Source organism: Syngnathoides biaculeatus, chromosome 6 (genome assembly GCF_019802595.1).
Source record: "Syngnathoides biaculeatus isolate LvHL_M chromosome 6, ASM1980259v1, whole genome shotgun sequence".
Classification (NCBI taxonomy): Eukaryota; Metazoa; Chordata; class Actinopteri; order Syngnathiformes; family Syngnathidae; genus Syngnathoides; species Syngnathoides biaculeatus.
The window spans coordinates 23,950,111-23,973,235 of NC_084645.1; the positions used below are offsets into that span (position 1 = coordinate 23,950,111).

Consider the following 23,125-nt stretch of genomic DNA (forward strand, 5'->3'; position numbering starts at 1 on the left):
ACAGCTGGCATAGGCTCCAGCAATCCTGCGACCCTTGTGAGGATAAGTGGCTAAAAAAATGGATGGATGGATTATCCTTTGGTTGGTTGAGAGTGATTTTTTTTTTCTAATCACTCGTGAAATATGAAAGCCAAAAGTGATACAATACAATGCCGTGCTATTTGTGTTACAGTTCCATGGGATTTCAATTCATTGTAATAGGATAAATTAATATACAGTACAATCTAGTTACGAGCTCGGTCACGTCACAAATTTAACTTGCAAGTCAAGGCAGCACTGGAAAAAAACACCGAATACGTAACTTTTTTAAAAAAAATCTGAATCTTTAGTTTCTGTGTTGTATTTATTCTTAGGTCAAATAATGTAAAAAAAAAAAAAATTGATATATAGTACATTTTTGCAGGCATGTTCATCCAGGTTAAAAGGATTATGCCTAAATGGCAAAAAATGTCTCCCCACGGCAGTTTGTATTTGCAACAAGAAATTTTTCAGGCATGTCTATTTGTGGTCAGGTAGTTAATAAATGTTAGAATGTTACCTTGAAAAAAATTGCCTGTAAAAATGAGGAAAGTTTTTATGATGGTGATGCTTTGACTCCGGAACAAAGGAATCCACGTCGCTGAAATGAGGTTTTTATTTCACACCTCGACAATGGTTTGCTAACGCAACATGACAAATATTTGTCCTTTTTGCAGGAAACGCAATCGAAAGTTCCCTCCAAGACCGTCGCAAATGACAGCAAGAACGAGAAGAAAGAAATGTCGCTGCTGGACCTTGACGACTGTAAGCGTTTTGCGTGTTCCCTCAATCGAAGTCACATTAGATGTGGAGTCCATTATGTCTGTAATGTTTATGATTATACATCAAATGTGTCAAACTCAGGGCCTGGGGGCTAGATCTGGCCCGCCACCTGATATTATGTGGCCCGCGTAGGCAAACCCGGTGTGTCAATGGCCAGGATTCTTGTCAAAATCTGCACCAAAAGTTCAAATTGTCACATTCCATAACTGGTAACAATAAGCGGCACGGTGGATCATCTGGAAAGCGTTGGCCTCACAGTTTTGAGGTCCTGGGTTCAATCCCGGCCCTGTCTGTGTGGAGTTTGCGTGTTCTCCCCGTGCCTACGTGGTTTTTCTCCGGGCACTCCGGTTCCCTCCCACATCCCAGAAACATGAAACATTAATTGGACGCACTAAATCAGGGGTGTCAAACTCATTTTTATCGCAGGCCACATTGTCGTAATGGTTTCTGTCAGAGGGCCAGTTTCTGTGAAAACCATAAAAATCTTTAATTGACCCGTCATATTTCCACAATCAATATATCAACTAGCTTTGGGATCAGAAATCAAGGGTAATGGGTTTTCTCAACTATTATTGTTTGGTAACACAAAAATGCTTGTAAAAACTCAATGTTATCATTTATGATGTGACAATTTGAAATTTTGGTACAGATTTGAACAAAAATCATGGAAGTTGACACACATGATTTGCCTCTGCGGGCCACATAAAATCATGTGCCGGGCCGCAGCTGGCCCCCAGGCCTTGAGTTTGACACCTGTGCTCTAAATTGCTCCCAGGTGTGATTGTGAGTGCGGCTGTTGTCTGTCTCCATGTGCCCTGCGATTGGCTGGCACCCAATTCAGGGTGTACCCCGCTTGCTTCCCGTTGACGGCTGTGATAGGCTCCAGCACTCCCCGCGACCCTCGTGAGGATAAGCGGCAAAGAAAATGGATGGATGGATAAATTGCCCCTAGGTGTAATTGTGAGTGTGACTGTTTGTCTCTACGGCAACCAGTCCAGGGTGTACCCCGCCTCCTACCCGTTGATAGGATAGGCTCTAGCACTCCCCGCGACCCTCGTGAGGATAAGTGGCTACGAAAATGGATGGATGAATGGTCACAATGAGATTTTACATGCATTTTTGTGTTACCAAGCAAGAACAATAGTTGAAAAACGAATTACCCTTGATTTCTGATTCCATAAGTAATTCATAAATCGATGGAGCGGATAGCGATGAAATATTTTTATGGTTTTGCAGTCCTAACGGCCCCTCTGAGGGAAACAATGTCGCCCTAGACAGAAATGAGTTTGACAACCCTGATGAAACTGCATTAAACCAAATTAAAATGTGAACTAAAGTTCCTGCATGTGTATAATCGTGTAGTAAACGGATGAGTGCCAGCAACGTGGCCCCACGGCGGCTATTTGTGACTAACTGCGTGTGCCATTTTTGCTTAAATCCGTGTTCCTCAGTCGAACCCGCCGCTTCGCCTCAAGTGACGCCCGTCAACTCCTTCCTGTCCAGCAGTCTGGTGTCGGACCTGGAGGGCTTGTCTTTGTGCGACTCCGCCCTCTCGCCCGCCGTAAGTGCACGCTTTCGTACCCTCCGAGGGTTCCGCGCGTTCTCGAGAAGATTTCACGGGGAGATTGAATAGTGATAGTCACCGCCCTTTTTGACCCATTTGCAAAATCGCTTCGGCCCTCTGTCTAGAACAAGCTTTCTTGAGCCAAAATGAGCAAAATTAGCACACCGCTCGCTGTTCCCGTGTCGCCGACAGGCCCTCTCGCCGTCGGGCCCGCAGAAGAGCTACGAGCTGCTGCACCGCATCACCGGCGAGGGCCTGTCGGTGGAGTACCGCTTCAGCCGCCAGCCCTTCGGCCCCGACCCCAACATGGTGGCGGTGCAGATGCACTTCGTCAACAGCGCAGCCGCGGACGCCAGGAACCTGCACATGGAGGACGTCAGGCTGCAGTCCGGCATGAGGGTCCAGGAGTTTCCGGAAATCGGTGAGTGAAGAAGGACGGAACCGGAGGGAGGGGTAGAGGGAGACTTCCTGTTTTGGGTGCTTGCCACAAAAAAATGTACATGAATCATGTAAAAGCCAACGACAGGGCAACCTCGGTTCTCGACCACAATCCGGTCCAGAAGGCGGTTCGAGAAGTGATTTGTTCGAAAACCGAATCGATATTTCCAATTTACAATTAATGGTAAAAGAAATATTCTGTTGCAAGTCTAAAAAAAAAATTTGTAGCTTTTCCTGTTTATAAACTGCAGAGTAAAACACCATCCATCCATCCATCCATTTTCTTTGCCGCCTATCCTCACGAGGGTCACGGGGAGTGCTGCAGCCTATCCCAGCTGTCAAAAGGTGGAGGCGGGGTACACCCTGAACTGGTCGCCAGCCAATCGCAGGGCACATAGAGACAAACAGCCGCACTCACAATTCACACCTAGGGGCAATTTAGAGTGTCCAATTAATGTTGCGTCTTTTGGGGATGTGGGAGGAAACCGGAGTGCCCGGAGAAAACCCACGCGGCAATGGTGAGAACATGCAAACTCCACACAGGGGGTGCCGGAATCGAACCAGGGTCCTCAGAACTGTGAGGCCAACGCTTTACCATCTGAGTCACCGTGCCGCCCCAAATAAATAAACAAACAAACAGATAGATAGATAGATGAACTAAAACAATAAATTAACTTTTCTAATTAGTGGTACGGAAAATGGATGGATGGATGAAAATGGCATAAATTAAGGCAAATCTGGACAAGAAATTATGTTAAGATCACCTTCTTTGGTGACACTAGTGAAAGCATGAAATTCATAATGGAGTCCTTCTGGCTCGCTGTCATGTGACTTTTTGGCTCCATTTGATTGGTGAAATGAAAACAATTCACCCCCCCCACCCCCGCTTCCCGCACGCAGAGTTGCTCCCTGCGGGTGAGACGGGCGCCGCCGTCATGGGCATCGACTTCTGCGACTCCACACAGGCGGCAAACTTCCAGCTCTGGTGAGACGAATCTGGTCAGATTTTGTTTTCAAGATTCGCGCGCGCAAAATAACGAGAGCAGAGCACCAAAACGGATCTTTGCCGCTCCAGCAGACATTTTTTAAATTATTTTTTAAATTATTTTTTGTTTATATTATTAATTTTCTTTATTATTATTCTATTTAAACTATTTTTTTATTTATTTGCTTATTGTCTATTCATCAATGCAATTTTGGAGTTTCTAAAAAAAAAAACAGATCTAAGGGCTGAAAATTTGGAGAAGGATTATTATTTTTAAATTATTTGTGTATTTATTTATTTATTTTTTTCCTTTATTATTATTATTCTCATTTATTTATTTATTTGCTTTTTGTCTATTCATCAATGCAATTTTGGAGTTTCTTAAAAAAACATATCGAAGGGCTGAAAATTGCAAGAAGGATTATTATTTTAAAATTATTTGTGTATTTATTTATTTTTTTTTTCCCTTTATTATTATTCTCATTTATTTATTTATTTGCTTTTTGTCTATTCATCAATGCAATTTTGGAGTTTCTTAAAAAAACATATCGAAGGGCTGAAAATTGCAAGAAGGATTATTATTTTAAAAATATTTATTTATTTAGTTATTTATGTATTTATTTATTTACTTATTGTCTATTCATAAATGGAATTTTGGAATTTCTAAAAAAAACATATATAAGGGCTGAAAATTGTGAGAAGGATTATAATTTTTAAATTATTTATGTATTTGTGTGTTTATTTATTTGAAAAAAAATTCTTTATTATTATTCTTGTTCTAATTAATTAATTAATTACTTATTTGCTTATTGTCTATTCATCAATGCAATTTTGGAGTTTCTAAAAAAATAAAACATATCTAAGGGCTGAAAATTGCAAGAAGGATTATTATTTTTAAACTATTTATGTATTTACTTATTGTCTATTCATCAATGCAATTTTGGAGTTTCTAAAAAAATGTAAGGGCTGAAAATTGCAAGAAGGATTATTATTTTTAAAATATTTATTTATTTATCTATTTATTTACTTATTGTCTAATCATCAATGCAATTTTGGAATTAAAAAAAAAAAAATATATATATATATAAGAGCTGAAAATTACAAGGAGTCAGACGTGTCCGTCACGCACCTGTGAACGAACGGCAAAGTCCAACCAAACTAATGAAGTTCCTCCGCTGTTTCCTTTCCTTTCCTCAGCACTCACAGCCGGAAGTTCTTCGTGTCCATCCAGCCGCCGGTCGGAGAGCTGATGAAACCGGTTTTCATGACGGAGAACGAGTTTAAAAAGGAGCAAGGTGAGCGCTGACGAACGGGACGTTGTCCGCGGTCGCCGACCGCTCGCGCTGCAACCTCCAAAGTCGAAGCGACGCGCTTAAAGCGCTCCAAATTGGGCCAGCGGCACACGTTGAAACGTTTGAAGTCGCGACATTTAGCATCGCGACTAACGTGTTGCTAAACATGCTGCTGAATTGCACGCCGTCTCCAAAAGAGACGCTAGCACAGCGTCTGGGTGAGTTGCCTTCCATCGACCGCATTAGCCCCAGCCGCCCCCCCCCCCTGCCCCCCACGCCCGCCACCCAAGGCCAGACGCGCTTCACGCTTCCCTTCGGCCCCTCATCAGCATCAAGTCGTGGCCGCCTGTCATGAAATTCATTGTTAGTGACATGTGACCTCCAAAAGTTTTTTTTTTTTTTTTTTGCTTTCGAGGAATGCTCTGAAATTTTAGCACAATTTGGAAGGGAGTGAGTTATTAATTTCCTCTACTTTATTAAAGCAGTTGTCATCAAATTCCATGACAATGCCAAATAATAAACATACTCTGATACCCTGTAATGAGTGAAATGCTACGGAACTCAAGAATTGCTTGTTTGATCAGATATCAGCAGTTTTTTTAATATTTTGTTAAAATTGGAATATGAATTGTTGATCGATTAGTGGATTTTCTCCTATATGAATAAAAGGGTCAAATAATAAATGAATGAATAAATAAACAAACAAACAAACAAACAAATAAATAAATATATGAGTGTCCTACTTCGGGAGGTACTGAAAATTTAACCTTTAATAATAATAATAATGATAATAACAATAATAATAAAATTTTAATTTTAATAGAGTTCTACTGAAGTTTATTATTTTTCTTAAAAATACATTATTATGGCAGGGTGGTAAAGCATTGGCCTCACAGTTCTGAGGACCCGGGTTCGATCCCGGCCCCGCCTGTGTGGAGATTGGAAGTTCTCCCCGTGCCTTTGTGGGTTTTCTCCCGGCGCGCCAGTTTTCTCCCACATCCCAAAAACGTGCAACATTAATTGGACACTCTAAATTGTCCATAGGTGTGATTGTGGGTGTGGCTGTTTGTCTCGACCAGTTCAGGGTGTACCCCGCCTCGTGCCCATTGACAGCTGGTAGAGGCTCCAGCCCTCCCCACGACCCTCATGAGGATAAGCGGCAAAGAAAATAGATAGATAGATAGATGTCTTACTTTGGGAGGTACCGAAAATTTGACCTTCGATAATAATACAATTTTAATAGAGTTCTACTGAAGTTTATTATTTTTCTTAAAAATACATTATTACCAAATTCCAAAGTTGTTAAATATTTATGGATAATATCCGCCATTTTTTTGAAGGTACCCAAACCCATATTAAAAACAAAATTGTGTTGGACTTTAGCGGGTCCGCTGTCTGCTGCGTTCAGTGGCATCCGGGAAATGTAGCTTTCTCACTGATTGGCTCGGCCTGGCCGACTTCTTGTTTGCGATGCGGGGGGTTGAAAGTCAACGCTTGCGGGCGCTCATCACCTGCCGCCGCCACCCCGCTGCATCCATAGCACTAACTAGAAGGAATCGAAGGAAATGACATCAGCCACTTCCTGTGTCCTCACACCCCCACTCTTCCTTCCTTCCTGTGTCCTCCCCTTTATTGGATTTGATTCGATCCGGTAGATAATTGGCACCACATTGTCACGCGTTCTTCTGGGTGGCAAAAACAAACACTTCCACGTCAGCAGCACAAACCACGGTCATGATTTTCAAGTTTACTACAGCACTAGCGCCACCGTGTGTCCGCCACCCGGAAGTACCCTCGCCGCCTGTCTCCCCCCCCCCCCCCAAACGTGACGAAAAGTTCCGTTTGTGCGAAATTAACGCGGCGGCCGTGCGGCAAAACAGGGCAGCTGATGGGCATGAACGAGATCACCGAGAGGCTGACGCTGGACGCAAAGTGCCGGAACGAGCACGCCATCGTCCAGAGGGTGACGACCGCCGCCAACCTCGGCCGGGTGCCCTGCGGCTCCGACAAAGAATGCAGGTAAGTCAGAGCGAGGAAAACAAATGGCCCGCGGGCCGCATGTTTGAGACCCCCGCCTGACATGAAATGCAATTACATGTATCCATGATGTTGAATTCAAATTCATACATTATTTGAAGGTACATCATGTTAATTTTTATAATTACATGAAGATATTTTGTAACAGAATCCCACCACAGGTAAAAACTTTTATGGTCACACTTGAACGAAATCATTGTGTTCTCTAATGGAACGACGCCACGCGCTTCCTTCCTCCTCGCTCTGCGTTGTCGCTTTGACTTCAGTCCTCCACTTGCCCTCGGCGCACTTCCGCTTCCTGTGCACAGGTTCGCCGGCAGGACGGTGAGCGGCGGCGGCCTGGTGCTGGTCACCGTGGCGACCAAGGAGGACGGCGCCGCCCAGCTGACGCTCAACTGCGACAAGATGGTGATCGGCACCATGCTGGTCAAGGACGTCATGCTGGCGCTCGCGCAGTGATCCCGGCCGTCCGTCCATCCGCTTTCGCCTGGTACGCTCGATTTTGTTTCCGACTTGCCCCCCCCACCACAAAATGAGAAAAATTCTCCGGGCGCTTGGAGATTAATTAAATTCATTTTTAGATTTTATTTTCGTACAATTTCCACAACATTACACTGGAGATTTTTTTTTTTTTTCGCTTTGAAAACAAAAAACTTTTTCAGTTATTTTTTTCCAAATGATTTTTATCTCATTTCATATAAAATGACATTTGAGAAAATGTAAATGTAGTTATCAAATGTCATTTTGTCATGTTCGTAATTTAAAAAAAATTATTTTAAATCTTAACACATTCCCTTTTCATTAAATTATCAAATGTAGCTGTGTTTAAGGATTCTTTTATTTTTTTCCCCCTGCCAAATTCCATATTGAAGATCATTTGAGAAATGTTTTTATAAATTCTTCCTTTCTTTATATAAAAAAACCCCACCAAATTCTGTATGAATTGTGAATATTTCTGTTTACACATGAAAATAATTAGTTTCAAATATACTTACCAGATGTCACTTTTTTTTTTTCATTTTTATTTCTAACTTGGTCATCAATTTCTTCTTAAATTGAATTTCATTTGGCTACCAAATAAAAGATTTTAGGGAAATAAATTGGAGTAAATTAATAACACGTAAAAACTAATTGGTGAAAATTTCACAAGTTCAAAATTATTTTTTGGGAGGGTGGGATTCATTTAAAAAAAAAAAGTACTAAAATTGATATTTGGTCATCTGTAATTTTCGTCATTTTTTTCCCACTTAAGGCCCTACTAAATCCAAACATTTTATTCTCTAATAATGACAAAATATTCCAATTTACAAAAAAATGTAAACTTCTTTTTTCTATATTAATTAATCTTTGGTTATCAGATATTCCTTTTTTTTCTTTATCTAACTTGATAATGAACTGGGGCGACATATGACAGTTTGTTAAAAAAAAAAATTAAAACCACAAATGTTATGAAATTGCAGATTTAAAAATGCAGCAACCGATGTAGCTGACGTTTACGCTTGAACCTCGCATGACAATTTCAATCTTATGTTTCAGTTAAAAAAAGAAAGAATAGCGGGAATAAATATTTGAAATGTTGCTGTGTATGAAACACTGCTACTGTGTGTGTGTGTGAGAGAGATAATGTGTACTGTATATACTGTATAATGCAAACATCATATTCCTTTTTTAAGATTGGACCAGTGTTTTTGTTGTTGTTACATGCATATAATTTTATTTCTTGTATTGTTGTTCTCCTTTGAGCCTTAAAATGCGATACGTCTTTGAACATGTCACGTTTTTTTCCTTTAATTTCGGCGTAAAAATAGAATTCCAATTATTATTGTGGAATTACTAAGTATTAGGTCTATTACTGGTTCCTGTGAAATTTTATTAGATACGATTAGTGAAACTTATTTAAACATATTTGTATGTTGTAATAAGTCAAAATGGCCCCGGTTTATTATTGATTTGAGTTTAAAGGCTTACAATTATAGTTCATCTAAATCATAAAAATATTGTAAAAATTTACTATCTATTTTGATTTATTTTTTTTTTACAATCTCTCCCATTTCCCCCAAAAATTGTGTGGTTAAAAACACACAATTTACTTTTATTTAAAAAGCATCTTGCAAGGCTAATATGACCTTATCCATTTTTTATAAAACTGAATGTTTGTATACAAATTTTACTTTCATCACATGACATCTTTTTTTGTTGTTGCCATTTTTACTGGTGTTGAATGTAAATTATTGTCACAAAGCAGATTTTTTTTTTTTTTGCATTTTATTCCAACATGAATTTAAAAATCGCAATCGTATTATTTTTCTTCACGACTGTTGTGTGCTGCTTTACCAGCTGTAAGTTTAATGAGTATAGACGAATAAATGATAAAAAGGATCAATTTTATTTTCCAATGCTTGTTGAAAAAAAAAAAATATATACACAATACAAAATAAGAATCAAATGAAAAATAAAGCCTTTGGTTTTATGCAGTAACTTTCAGTTCTTTGCTTGTGTCGACTCAATTGAGCAATGTAAAAAATAAAAATAAAAATATGCGGGAGTGAAACATAAAAATCCATAAAATCAACTTGTTATTGAAATATTGTATAGATCGTTAACATAGCATATCTGAGTAAAGCGATTTGGACACTTTCACTTAGGGGTGTACTCACTTTTGTTGCCAGCTATTTCGGCAATCGATCATAGCCGCGTGTTAAATATTTTCGAGGAGCCGGTACTGTTATTGGGAGTGCAGAGCTGTGGAGAGTTTCCTATGAGGTCACAATAAGGGCAGAAAAGGTTTTGAAATGATACATCTTTGATATCAAAACAAAGCCTTTGAACAAAGGAGTGTGTAGACTTTTGATATTGACTCTAATCACATACAGTATTTCCAAAAAGGTGAGGAGTTCATGAGGTTGTGTGTCCATGCAGAGCAAAAAAAGTGAATATCATGGAAAAGTTCCAATTCCATTTTCCCAGCCACTCATCCTCACAAGGGTCACGGGAGTGCTGCAGCCTAATCCCAGCTAACATTGGGCGACGACACCCTGAATTGGTCGCCAGTCAGTCACAGGGCACATGGAGTCAGATAACAGTCGCACTGACAATCACACCTAGGGGCAATTTACGGTCTCCAATGAATGCGTGTCTTTGGGATGCGGGGAGAACCAGGAGTGACCGGAGAAAAGCCACGCAGGCACAGACCGGGAAAACGTGCTAACTCCACACAGGCGGGGCTGGGATTTGAACCCGCGTCATCAGAAGTGTGAGGTCAACGCTTTACCAACTAATCCACTGTGCCGCCACAAACAAAATCAAGAATGCAAAAACAGAATGCTTTGAACAAATCATTTGCTTCTCAGTTTTTGTAGAAAAAAAAAAAAAAGAGAGAGAACTAAGGGTCACATTAAATCAATCCAAATATGGTACTTTCAAAATGATATCAATGGGAATCAAAAAGCATCACGGGTAAAAAAAAAAAAAAAAAAAAAAAAAAAGATTGGCATCCCTCTTAGCCAACGGGATGCCAGGAAGATGCTACGGCGATAGCCAATGGGAGAGCAGCTCTGTTGCGCCAGACGAACCAAGATGCGGGAAGTGCATCATGGGTAAAGAGTGGGATCCCTCCTAGCCAATGGGATGCCAGGAAGATGCTATGCGATAGCCAATGGGAGAAGAGCTCTACCGCGCCAGACAAACCAAGATGCAGGAAGTGCATCATGGGTAAAGAGTCTCTCCTAGCCAATGGCATGCCAGGAAGATGCTACGGCGAGAGCCAATGGGAGAGCAGCTCTCTCGCGCCACACATACCAAGACAAAGGACGTGCACGTTGGGGGGAATTTGGGGAATCCAGCGGCTATTTTTTTCCTTCTGCATCCTGAATTTCCTTCGTAATTTGAGAGTATTTTTCTGAGGAGGCGTTTTGTAACCTGAGTTTTTCGTTACTAGAGATGTTCGCAAGTAGAGGTACCACTGTACTTAATTGAGAATCCCTTTGCAGCGTGGCACCGAGCCAATCAGCTCGCAGCATTGCCTTGGCGTTACGGAAGTGCAGACATCCTTGACGCTTGCTTTAAGTTCTTTGTTTTGGGGTCTGGTGTGCCTCATTTTCCTCTTGATAATCCCCCCGCCTCGTGCATTCTCAATGGGGTTTAGATCCGGCGAGTGGGCCTGGCAGTCGAGCGCTACGATGGCACGGGAATCAAAGCAGGTTTTGGCGCTTCTGGCAGGATTTGACCGGGGACCGGTCCTGCTGGAAGATGAAATCTGCATCTCCGTACTGATCCTCAGATCAGTTAAAAAATATTTAAAGCTTGCAAAACTTGGGCTAATTTCTTCACAATATTCATATTTTTTGCATTCCTGATTTTGCGATGAGCTAGAGCCCAAAATCATGTAAAAATAAACAAATACTTGAAATTGTTTCAATTACGGGCCCTGAATCTATAATCTATGAAAGTTCAAGGATTTATGGAAATAAATGAACTTGTCTGGGTCTGGATATCGGAGTGGAGTTTTGGTTGCGGCTCAGGCGAGCTCCGTCTGTTTGCTGCGCGGGAGGAAGAGCGCCACGACGCCGCCGGCGAGCAGCAAGCCCGACACCAGCAGGACGGGCACGGCGCAGTCCGAGTCCACCAGGCTGCCGAAGGCCACGTTCCCCATGATGGCCGCCACTCGGCCGGCCCCCGTGAAGACGCCCAGCGCCGACGAACTGCGTGGGAGGGAAACGCCGTCGTGTGAAACCTCGATGAGACGGGGGGCGGGTTCTTTTACTGTCGTTCCAAAAGACGGCCCAGTTAGCTTCCCGCGGAAGGTAAGAAAGTACTCATTGTACTTGACTAGTTGTACCACAAACTGTGAATGGTGAGAGAGTTGATGTACTTTTGGACAATTTCCCCCCTGGAAAAACCTCAAAAGTCATGAATGCCGCCGCTCCTGTCAAAACGAAGACAATCTTGAGGCGACGTGCAACACCGACGAGGAGCACAATGATGGTCAAGAGCTCGAAATCAAAGTGTAGGAAATTGGACAAAAACAACTCCGATTTGATTAGAGTTTAGTCCAGGCCACACACTATTCTGAAATTACCAGTGAGCACTTCGGCAGTACTTCGTTTGCTCACAACCCCAACGAATCAGACAGCTCCAGAACTCCTCTAACGCTTGATAAATTTGCTCGTTATTTTAGTGAAAAAAAAAAAAATACAATCCATCAGTTCAAATATTAGCAAAATGATAAAATGTTACTAGATCTGAAGCCACCTGTGGAAAACTCTGTTACCGTATCAGAATTTCATACAGTTGACCCAAAAAATCTGTTTAGCAGCTGAAACCGTCAAAGCTGTCTTGACGCAAAACCATTGAAATCAGTGCTAGCTGATCTGGCGCGTTTCCTCAAGCTAGCTGCCCTTAAGCCTCTTCAAAAAATAAAAACCAGAGCGCTTGACCCATGTTCGCAAGCTATAGACCGGAACCTCCCTTTCTTAGCCAAGATTGTTGAGAAAGTTATTTTTAAAATCAACTCAGCAGTTTCTTGAATTTGTCGTCACAGTGCAGAATCGGCTCTTATCAAAGCGTTAAATGCTGATCTTGCTGGATCTCAATGCGGCTTTTGATACGGTAGATCATAATATACTTCTGAACAGAACAGAAACGTGGTTAGGACTAAATGTGTCCTTAAGTGGTTCAGGTCCTACCTGGAGGAAATAGTTGTGTAACCATTGAAAGTGCGCAATCTCAACAAATGGCAATGACATATGGGGTCCCTCAAGGGTCAATTCTTGGACCGCTCCTGTTCACCCTGTATATGCTACCCTTCGGTCAAATTTTCCAAAACTTTAATTTTGACTATCATAGCTACGCAGATGACACGCAGTTATATGTAGCAGTGTCTCCGGATGACTACAGTTCACTGGAGGTGTTGTGCCAGTGTCTAAAGCGGATAAATAACTGGAGGAACCACAAATGTCTTCAACTAAACCGCGATAAAACTGAGATCATTGTTTTTGGGAATAAAACAAAGAGGAACGTTGTTAGTAAATCTATCTATCTTTAAAAAGCAAAGACCCACTCCAAAACCTGACCTTCAACAGTCATCAAATCAATTCCTAAAACTGCCGTTTACCATCTGAAGAACATACCCGGACTCAAGGATTGTATGTGTCAAGCTGAGAAACAGAAGCTCATCCATGCGGACTTGATTATTGTAATGGTCTTCTGACTGGACTCTATCAATCCCCCGAGTGACTCGTTCTACTTCAAACACGTACCGCAGCTGCGTGGGGTAGAGCTCCGTGCCCACCACGTCCAGCGCGTTCCAGGCGATGACGGACACGCCGCTAAACAAGCAGGACAGGACCAGACTTTGCGTTTTGGTCTGCACGGCGTAGATGAGGAACACGCTGAGGCTGGACACGAGCAGGCTGCTCGCTGCGGACGCACGAAGACGGTCAACGCCCGACGCAATCAAGACAAAGGAAATGCGGCGGCTTTCCCTCACAGAGCAGCAGCCTGCCTCCAACGGTGTCCATGACCAGGATGGTAAAGATGTTGCCGGGGAGGTTGGCGGCGGCGATGAAGAAGCCCTCCTCGTACACTGATGAGGAAAGCGGCTGCCGGTGAAACACCACTCAAAACAAACCGACGGTGAGTAACATAATTTCCGGCCTATAAACCGCGACTTTTTTCCACACGTTTTGTGGTGATGCGGCTAATTTGTGCATTTTTTCTAACGGCCGCAAGGGGGCACACGAGCGGAAAAGGTAAGCGTGAGACCGGTGGAACATATGTGCCAAGGAAGTGACTTTTACCTGTATTTTTTTTTTTTTTTATAACAGGTCCTTTTAACGCTGTTCTAGCATGTTGCTGCTGTGTTGCTGCCGTGTCTCAGTGATTTTTACCAGCATGTTTTTTTTTTTTTAACTGGCCCTGTTAGCGCTGTGCTAGCGTGTTGCTGCTGTGTTCGTGCCGTGTCTCAGTGACTTTTACCGGGACGGTTGTTTTTTTTGTTTGTTTTTTTTAACCACCCCAGTTAGCGTTGTTCTAGCAAGTTGCTGCCGCGTCTCAGTGATTTTTACCGGTATGTTTTTTTTTAACCGGCCCTGTTAGCGTTGTTCTAGCGTGTTGCTGCTGTGTTGCTGCCGCGTCTAAGTGACTTTTACCGGTATGTTTTTTTTTTTCTTTTTTTTAACCAGCCCTGTTAGCGCTATGCTAGCGTGTTGCTGCTGTGTTACTGCCGTGTCTCAGTGACTTTTACCGGTATGTTCTTTTTTTTAAACCAGCCCTGTTAGCGTTGTTCTAGCGTGTTGTTGTTGTGTTACTGCCGCGTCTCAGTGACTTTTACCGGTATGTTTTTTTTTTTGTAACCGGCCCTGTTAGCGCTGTGCTAGCATGTTGCTGTTGTGTTACTGCCGCGTCACAGGCACTGTTTGGAAAGAAAAGCTAACGTGTATTAAATGTCACAAACCGACGGTGTTGACGGGGTAGCAGCTGTGGTTGGGCTGGGCGGTCGCGGCGGACACGTTGCTGGCGCACGGGGAGCCGCCGTCCTCCATTCGGGCGAACAGTTCGGGGAACCACATCCACAGACCGTAGTAACTACACACACAAGTTGAGGAGAGTCATTTTCTACCAACCGAGTGTCAATTCACAACAAACTTTATACATTAAAAGAAAAACAACTGAACCCCGAAATGAGTCAGATTTTGGCGATGGCGGCGAGCAAAAACTCCCAAGGAAGAAACCTCGAACGGACTCCCGGGTCCATCTCGGTCGCTTGGAGAGGCAGAATAAGTAAAAGAACGGAGGGAAGATAGAAGATAGACTGGGAGGTGTGGGAGTGACAGTTACAGTTTTTCCCGAATCACAGCTAAAATAACGTTAAAGTGATCTGACAGAACCACAGTAGCGATGACGACGTCATACCTGAAGGAGATGCAGTAGAAGATGAGGAGCAGCACGATGCTCCTGGATTTGAGGTTCCCGCTGAACATCAGGCGGACCGGCATCAGACCCTGTCGCGCGGCGACGACGCCAGTGCGATTAGAACACACCAAAACGATTCAGAAATTCCAGCAACAATGCAGATAGAAAGCCAGCAGGTGAGTGACGGTGTTGCCTCCGCATTACTACACATGGTACGAGTACTCATTGGTAGATCTTACTTTATTAAAAACATACAGAAATGTCAGCATTAAATGAGAACTAAAAACTGTTTTTGTCACATATGGCTTCAATTCAATACACAGCGCTACTCCTTATAGTGTGCACACTCTAGCCGAGAGTATAAGACGGGCATACGGTCACAGCTCCTCAGTGCGGCACTAATACCAGTTGCACTTTGAAGAGGATAAAGTTTATATTGCCTGTCTAGATGTTCCTGCAATTTGTGTTCAAATATCTGTTAATTTAAGGAAAAAATATAAAACAAACAACGGCGAGCATCTAAAAAAAATTGTCAGTCAGGTCACTCTTATCTCAAAGCGGACCCCACCACATACCTGCAGTCCTCATGAAATGTGTGTGTGTGTTTTTAGGGGGAAATTACTCATAAAACACTCACTGGCGGTTTATCCCCACTTATTTAACATCCATCCATCCATCCATTTTCTTTGCCGCTTATCCTCACGAGGGTCGCGAACGGGTAGCCAGCCAATCGCAGGGCACATGGAGGCAAACAGCCGCACTCACAATCACACCTAGGGGCAATTTAGAGCGTCCGATTAATGTTGTGTGTTTTTGGGATGCGGGAGGAAACCGGAGTGCCCGGAGAAAACCCGACGCAGGCGCGGGGAGAACATGCAAACTCCACACAGGCGGGGCCGGGATTGAACCCGGGACTTCAGAACTGTACGGCCAACGCTTTACCAGCTGATCCACTGTGCCGCCCTTATTTAATATTTTTATTGTTTTTTTTTTTTTTTTTTTTCCCAAGTATATATTTTTTCTATGCAAATCATAATGGCCGTCAATTATCCACTGATCCAATCCGGTCCCCCGTATCTCACTTCGTGGTGTCCCTCCCATCACGTTCACCTGCTTGAGAACAGCGCCGAGTCGTCCGCACGCCTGCCGAGTCTGGGTTTTGTCCTCTCTTTGCTTGACATTCACGTGCAAAGAAAACTCCTTCAAAAGAGAACACAATCATGTCACTACCGAGCCACAGACCTGAGATCCGGACGAAGATTCCGACGGCCAACCCGGCTTTGCCTTTTTACACAAAAACCCTCTGCTCACCGGGAAAGATGTTCCTTTCCCGAGCGTGTTCACTCGGTGCATCTGGCGGAAGACCTGGATCGCTTCTGTCTCTCGACCGGCCTGGAAAGACGAAAAAACGCTGGACTTGTGACGACACGTCCTTGGATGAATCACGTCATCAATCGGGTTTGGGTTGACTTTAACGAAGAGAGGTTCGGGGATACCTCCGTGAGGAATTTGGGGCTCTCGGGCATGAACAGCTTGAAGATGATCGCCGATGTGATGCTCGGGATGGAGCAGAGTACAACGAACACCCGCCAGCTTTGGAAGTCCAGCGGGCCCAGGGAAAAATGGGCCCAGCTTCCGGGGATCACCAACCAGGCCAGGCCTTTGCACGCATAAACACACAAGACAAAACTCAACTATACATGACAATGGCATAAAAAAAAAAAAAAATCAAGAAATCCCAAAAGCAATAATGTACTTCAGGGGTGCCCAGACTTTTTTACCCTAAGATCTAATTTTCAAGCAGCCACCTTCCTGCGAGCTACCGACGACGGGGGGTGATGATGATGATGCTCCCAAACCGTTTTAACCTTAATGTTATGTTGCTTCCTATATTTCAAATACAGAATTAGCTTTTTGTGCACTGTATTGTCGGTGCTTTCATCCTGGATCAGGCTGTGTCAAGGTGGAATTTTAACATTACCCACCATCTCATCCTGCACTTTCTACTTTGGCTTCAGACCAGACCTTTCCCGCTCGGAAAAGAGAAAATCTCGTCCAGTTTAACTGCTTTTTCTTCGATTATTCACATACTCCGACAGTCGTCGTGTCTTAAAACGACAGCGTTTCTTTTTTAACTTTCTCCATGAACCCGTTCGTGGACAGCGTCCCATTTTTGGACATCATGATTTTCACGCATTATATCCTTCGGCATATCAAAATATTGAAGTGTTTTAATCTGAAGCCATAGTTTGGTATCAGGAGAGGATAACTCATCGGTCAACGTTAGCACGGAGTTATTTCCCTTTCCTTCCTCACCCGAGATGGCTTCCTCAGGTACACATGGAGTGTTTTTCCAAGAGAAGAAAAGGAGAAAGATCAGTATGCAACCAAGTTTGTCTTCAAAATTCTAATCCATCAGTATTATTAATGCGTAAGTGTCGTTCTAGAATAAGAATGAATTAATAAACATATCTCGAGTATGTACCACTTCACAGAACTGATAACATACCTGTCCCAGTTTTGGGACGCTGCCCGCGAGAGGGTACATCTTTTTTGGCCTTTGTTTTATGCGTTAAACAAAAAAGAAGTGTTATTTCCTTGATTGTGGCCTGTTAGGAAACTTTTATCTCAATAAGGCAAAAAAAATGCCACCCTGGGTTAATATCGAGAGTAAACATATGCGGCACGTCTAGCTCGTCTTTGCTCTACGTTGCTCAGACTGTGTTGCAAACTAAAGCGGTGGCGGCGAACGCTGTCGTCATAAAACACATTGATGGGGTGCGTAAGTACTGTAACATTTGTAATTATGAGTGTACGTCTTCATGGGGTGTAGAGAAAGTTCCGTGTGCTGCCTAAAAGAAACCAGTGGCATCTTCTTTTCATTTTTTTACAGTACGTATGTGAATTGTGTCATTGGATGTACCAACCAGTCATCCCTCACTCATTGAATCATATTGCAAAATGCCAAAAACTGAATAGCTGTATGTTATCCATTCAATTTACATTGGATTATTATTTTTTTTTTTGCGTGTAACGCAGAATATCTGCGAAGAGACTGCATCAGCGGTGCACAATTGCGCACGCAGGCAGTCTAGAGGGAACATTGGCTGATGTCTTTTTTTATTTTCTTTTATTCGCGGTCGACGCATTGAGCACCCCTGATGTAGTTGTTCTGTGGCGTCTCGGCACCTGCAGCCAGAATGTTCCCCGCCATCCAAAAGGTGGCCAGAGCGCTGATCATGGCGCCTCGCCTCAGTCGGGGTATAAACTCTGAGAAGTAGGAGAAGATGACGGGAATGGACCCGCCGACCCTGGAGAAAGAAATCAAGGCACTGCTGGGATGCATTTCTGATCGACTGCTGGGGGGGTTCCGGCTCACCCCGGACCCCAATGAGGTCGGACGCAAGAGAAAACGGAAAGACGGATCAAAGCCGACGTCCTCACCCCACACCGCTGATGAACCTGAGCAGCAGGAAGAGCCAGAACCTCTGCGCCGCGCTGGCCAGGCCTCCGAACACGCCGTTGACGGTCAGCGAGACCACCAAGACGCTGCAGCGCCCCCTCCTGTCGGCCATGTAACCCCACAAGTAGCCGCCCGCCATCATGCCTGGCAGAGGGGGACGCGGGCTCGTTTCATCGACCGCGGCGATATTTTGAGGAATATTTTCGAAGAGGCGGCCGTTGACCGACCGAGGAAAATGGAGGCGGTCAGCAGGCCCATGTCGGAGGAGCTGAGCAGGAGGTCGCAACGGGCGGTGGGCAGCAGGAAGGACACGCCCACGATCTCCACCGCGTCGCTGGCGTTAGCCCAGCCGCACACCAGCAGCAGCAGCCCGTGGAACGGGCCGAAGCCTGAAAACGGAAAGGGCGCCACTCAAACTCGTTTGGCCGTGATGTGATGGCTGGACGAACTGACCATTTTCTTTGCCGCTTATCCTCACAAGGGTCGCGGGGAGTGCTGGAACCTATCCCAGCTGTCAACGGGCAGGAGGCGGGGTACACCCGGAACTGGTTTCCACCCAATCGCAGGGCAGATGGAGACAGATAACAGCCGCACTCACAATCACACCAAGGGGCAATTTAGAGTGTCCAATTCATGTTGCACGTTTTGGGGATGTGGGAGGAAAAAGCGGATTGCCCACCCGAAAAAAACCCACACAGGCACGGGGGGAGAACATGCAAACTCCACACAGGTAGGGGCCGGATCCAACTCAACAGAACTGTGAGGCCAATGCTTTACCGGCTGATCCACCGTTCAGGAAACTGAAATTGTAAGCAGCAAATTTTTTGTCAAACATCTTAAAAGTGGGTGGCACGGTGGCGCAGCAGTAGAGCGTTGGCATCACAGTTCTGAGGACTGGGGTTCAAATTCTAGCCCCGCCTGTGTTGACTTTGCATGTTCTCCCTGTGCCTGCGTGGGTTTTCTCTGGCCACTCCGGTTTCCTGCCACATCCCCAAAACACACAACATTAATTGGACACTCTAAATTGCCCGTAGGTGTGACTGCGAGTGCGGCTGTTTGTCTCCAAGTTCCCTGCGATTGGCCGGCAACCGGTTCAGGGTGTGCCCCGCCTCCTGCCCGCCGGCGGTAGGGATAGGCTCTAGCGCTCCCCGCGACCCTTGTGAGGATAAGCGGCTAAGAAAATGGATGGATGTTCATCATGTAGCGGTACAGTTAGCCTTTCCAGATGGGCATGCATGGATACTTTTGTTCGATTCCGGAAAAGAGTTGCACATTTTTTTTTTTTAATATTGACACCGGCTTGCGGCACCACAGCTACGTAAACTTTTAACATCTGCGCGGCGAGGAAAGGTCGACATGTCAATTGGTCGCTATAGCTTGTTATTACTCACTCAAGTAAATTAATTTTCTGCCGAGAGTGAGCGAACGTTTGAGGAATTCTGGGGGGGGGGGGGGTTTGTTTGGGGGTGGCTCATTTGCATAATAAACCGCCACACGCGGCACGTCTCTCAAGAAACATTCGATTTCAGTCTGGTTTACGAGGCGCAACGGCCGTGACCCCCTCCCCCACCGCCTCACTCCCGGCCCCCCTGTTATCATGTCAGAGTCAGCCAACAGCTTGAGGGTTTGATCACCGGCACAGACACGATTGCTCAGTGAAATTCTCCACACAGCGGAGTGGGGAATTTTCTGTTTGCTGATGTGTCTGTGCGCCAAACACATGCAGCACGGTGGAAGAAAAATTAATTTTCAAGGTTAAATAAGTGAGATATCCAGTGTACGTGAAAACATCAAAAGACTCATTTGCGTACTCTCCTTTTAACCGTGATGATGAGCGACTGACGCGCGCAATCCGGAGGCGAGTCTCCTCGCATCAAAGAAAACGGCTGACCTCCCGTTGGATTCTGACCTGACCCGTGAACCCACCGTTCCGAGATGGTTCCCCGTTTTCGATTACCTGCTACCTCGATGGCTTCCTCATATGTCAGTCTGCCGCGTGCGTCCTCGTCGGCGTCTCTTTCGTTTGACGTTCTCCTCTCAAATAAAGTGTCACCTAAAAAATAAAACCTTCAAATTAAATATATATACCGTAATTCCCGGCCTACAGAGCGCACCTGGTTATAAGCCTCACCGAGTACATTTGTAAAGGAAATACCGTTTGGTATATACATACGGCGCACCCGTATAAAAGCCGCAAGTGCCCACATTGAAACCCGATTTGTTTACAAACACGGTACGCAGAGAGTTTAACGCTAGTGCCTCCGCGCTAATGCTAAGCAAAGAAAATTTATTTGTGTAGCATATTTCATACACAAGGTATCTCAATGTGCTTTACATAATTAAAGTCAGCAAATAGATAAAACATTTAAAACAGCATGAAAACAATAAAAATGACAAACAAAATATTTAAGAAAAAAGGCAATTAAAACCGTATATGCTAACGCTAGCGTCGCACTAACAGGGCAGGTTAAAAAAAGACATACCGGTAAAAAAAAAAAATCACTGAGACACGGCAGTAACACGCTAGCGCACCGCTAGCAGGGCCGGACCGGTAAAAGTCACTTCCTCAGCACATATATTCCACCGGTCTCACGCTTACCTTTTCCGCTCAAGTGCCCCCCCAAAGAGATAAAACATTTAAAACAGCATGAACACAATAAAAATGACAAACAAAATATTTTTAAAAAAGGCAATTAAAACCGTACATGCTAACGCTAGCGTCGCACTAACAGGGCAGGTTAAAAAAAGACATACCAGTAAAAAAAAAAAAATCACTGAGACACGGCAGTAACACGCTAGCGCAGCGCTAACAGGGCCAGGCTGGTAAAAGTCACTTGCTTGGCACATGTATTCCACCGGTCTCACACTTACCTTTTCCGCTCAAGTGCCCCCTTGCGGCCGTTAGAAAAAAAAATGCACAAATTAGCCGCATCAGCGCATAAACCGCAGGGTTGAAAGCGTGTGGAAAAAGTCATGATTTATAGGCCGGAAATGGTGTGTGTGTATGTGTATATATATGAAAAAAATAAACTCTCAGTAGTTGGTATAAATTGGTTTATACTCACTCACCTTTGGACTGGTATTACAATTATGACTTTCGTCTCGTGTGAAAATATTGCAATATTTTTTTTTTACAAAGGGAAAGTGAAGACAGATTACAGAAGGTCTTTGGTAGCTTGTTTAAAGGTGAAGAGCGTAGAGGTTATTGTTAAGTTAGATAATATTAAAGATATGATGGATAAAATTTGGGCTCCTGGGGTTTACGTTTGCCGGCGATCACTCCGATAACTCGTGTGCCAAAATGACACCCAAAACAGTGCGAGTACGTCTGCCAATCAGACACAAATATTCATGCAATCACTTCAAATTTCAAATACTAATTCGTGAACAATCCGAGGCTGATGCGCCAAAAATGATGGGGTACATTTAATTCTCGGAATATTACATTAATATAGCAAATGTGTGGCTTTATTTCTCGAAATCATACACTTTTATCCTTGTGAAATGATTAATTTAATCCTCAAAATGTTACTTTTCATGATGAAAATAGAGAAGTTTTATATCGCTAAAAATATATTTTTTTAAAAACAGATCGCATTCTCATAAAATTACGAATCACGCAGTGTAATTGTGATCTGTGACCAAATTTTTACAGCGATTATTACATTTTTCTAAAATAAACGAAACCTTTCCATTCGTAAATGCTTTGTGAAGTACTTTTTTTTGCCTGTTGATGTCAAACCAGCCATTAACATCTGAGCATTGTTAATACTGTATTATGTACACCATAAATTGTGTTGTAACACGTATTTAGGTAGTTACATCACAAATAACTTTATGATAAAAACCTATTGCGTGTAATTTCAGAAAAGAAAATGCATTGAATCCATTTGTTTATATTCCAAAAAGTGCAGAATTTCGAGTCTGTTGAGCAATCCCACGGGAAGGAAAGATGTAAATATTAAATATACCAATCAAACAAACCTCTCCAGGTTTATAATAGAACAACTTCTACCTTTTTTTTTTTTTTTACCTTCATCTTCCGAGTCCGACGCGTTGTACAGCTGACGGTTTCCCGAGAGAAGCGGCTCTTCATCTGAGGTGGAATTGACAGTCGGCATCCCCAAACTTGGTTGTCATTTGTCAGGCAAACTGCTCCTTCGCTGCCCTGTGACGAGTCATTTTTTTTTTTTTACAGTCCAAGGCGTAAATTTGTTCAATCCCGTGACTGAATCGTTCTGCAGCTTCCGAGCGACGCGGCAAGGCGATCTTGCTTAATCCAACCAGGAAGTGAAACTTGCGCCTACTGCATAGATTCAACAAGATACCAGAAAGGCGCCAGCGCGCTGCGGCAACCCGCCTACTAAACGTGCTTACGCGGAAGCCATGTTGGGAGAGGCGGCGTTGCCGTCAAATGCAAAGCATAGACGTTGAAGTCAAGTCGGAACTTGCTCATATTTCAATAGATTTTCGTTAGATTTACGTGTTAGTGAACAGTAAAGCGTGTGATTGTAATACAGGATATAATCAAATGACCCCAATCCACAAAAGGGTAATATTCAGTTCTATTGTTGTGCGTGACTATTTGCAGCACAATTTAGTGGTCTCGTTGTTTTTTTTTTTTTTTTTTTTTT

General features: G+C 43.6%; 2 protein-coding genes across 8 annotated transcripts in view; one reads left to right on the top strand and one right to left on the bottom strand.

Moving 5' to 3' along the window:
- LOC133502582 (AP-3 complex subunit beta-2) overlaps positions 1–9,246 on the top strand; it is a 33,563-nt gene extending 24,317 nt beyond the window's left edge. For 4 of the 7 annotated variants that reach the window (XM_061823566.1, XM_061823568.1, XM_061823563.1 and 1 more), the window contains 7 exons: positions 696–783; positions 2,253–2,362; positions 2,558–2,786; positions 3,704–3,788; positions 4,986–5,083; positions 6,961–7,099; positions 7,384–9,246. In XM_061823566.1, the coding sequence (XP_061679550.1) occupies positions 696–783; positions 2,253–2,362; positions 2,558–2,786; positions 3,704–3,788; positions 4,986–5,083; positions 6,961–7,099; positions 7,384–7,576 (942 nt within the window). In that variant the 3' untranslated portion in view covers positions 7,577–9,246. The remainder of the gene's footprint in view (positions 1–695; positions 784–2,252; positions 2,363–2,557; positions 2,787–3,703; positions 3,789–4,985; positions 5,084–6,960; positions 7,100–7,383) is intronic. The other 3 variants (XM_061823570.1, XM_061823569.1, XM_061823565.1) reach the window with 1 other exon arrangement.
- A 250-nt stretch (positions 9,247–9,496) lies between these two features.
- sv2 (synaptic vesicle glycoprotein 2) lies at positions 9,497–23,034 on the bottom strand. The gene is made up of 13 exons (XM_061823574.1): positions 22,525–23,034; positions 20,449–20,544; positions 18,719–18,880; positions 18,473–18,635; positions 18,218–18,339; positions 16,525–16,688; positions 16,340–16,420; positions 16,139–16,228; positions 15,029–15,117; positions 14,571–14,701; positions 13,605–13,700; positions 13,375–13,534; positions 9,497–11,817 (listed from the first exon to the last, which is right to left on the bottom strand). The coding sequence occupies exons 1-13, from the start codon at positions 22,610–22,612 to the stop codon at positions 11,634–11,636; spliced, it is 1,626 nt and encodes a 541-aa protein (XP_061679558.1). The 5' UTR covers positions 22,613–23,034; the 3' UTR covers positions 9,497–11,633.
- Positions 23,035–23,125: the final 91 nt, after the last annotated feature.

Coding starts and splice junctions, on each gene's coding strand:
- sv2 (XM_061823574.1), bottom strand. CDS start 22,612: ATGCCGACTGTCAATTCCACCTCAGATGAAGAGCCGCTTCTCTCGGGA. Junction 18,636..18,718: donor GACCGCCTCCATTTTCCTCG/GTCGGTCAACGG, acceptor CCCCTCTGCCAG/GCATGATGGCGGGCGGCTAC. Junction 13,701..14,570: donor CTACCCCGTCAACACCGTCG/GTTTGTGACATT, acceptor TTTCCTCATCAG/TGTACGAGGAGGGCTTCTTC.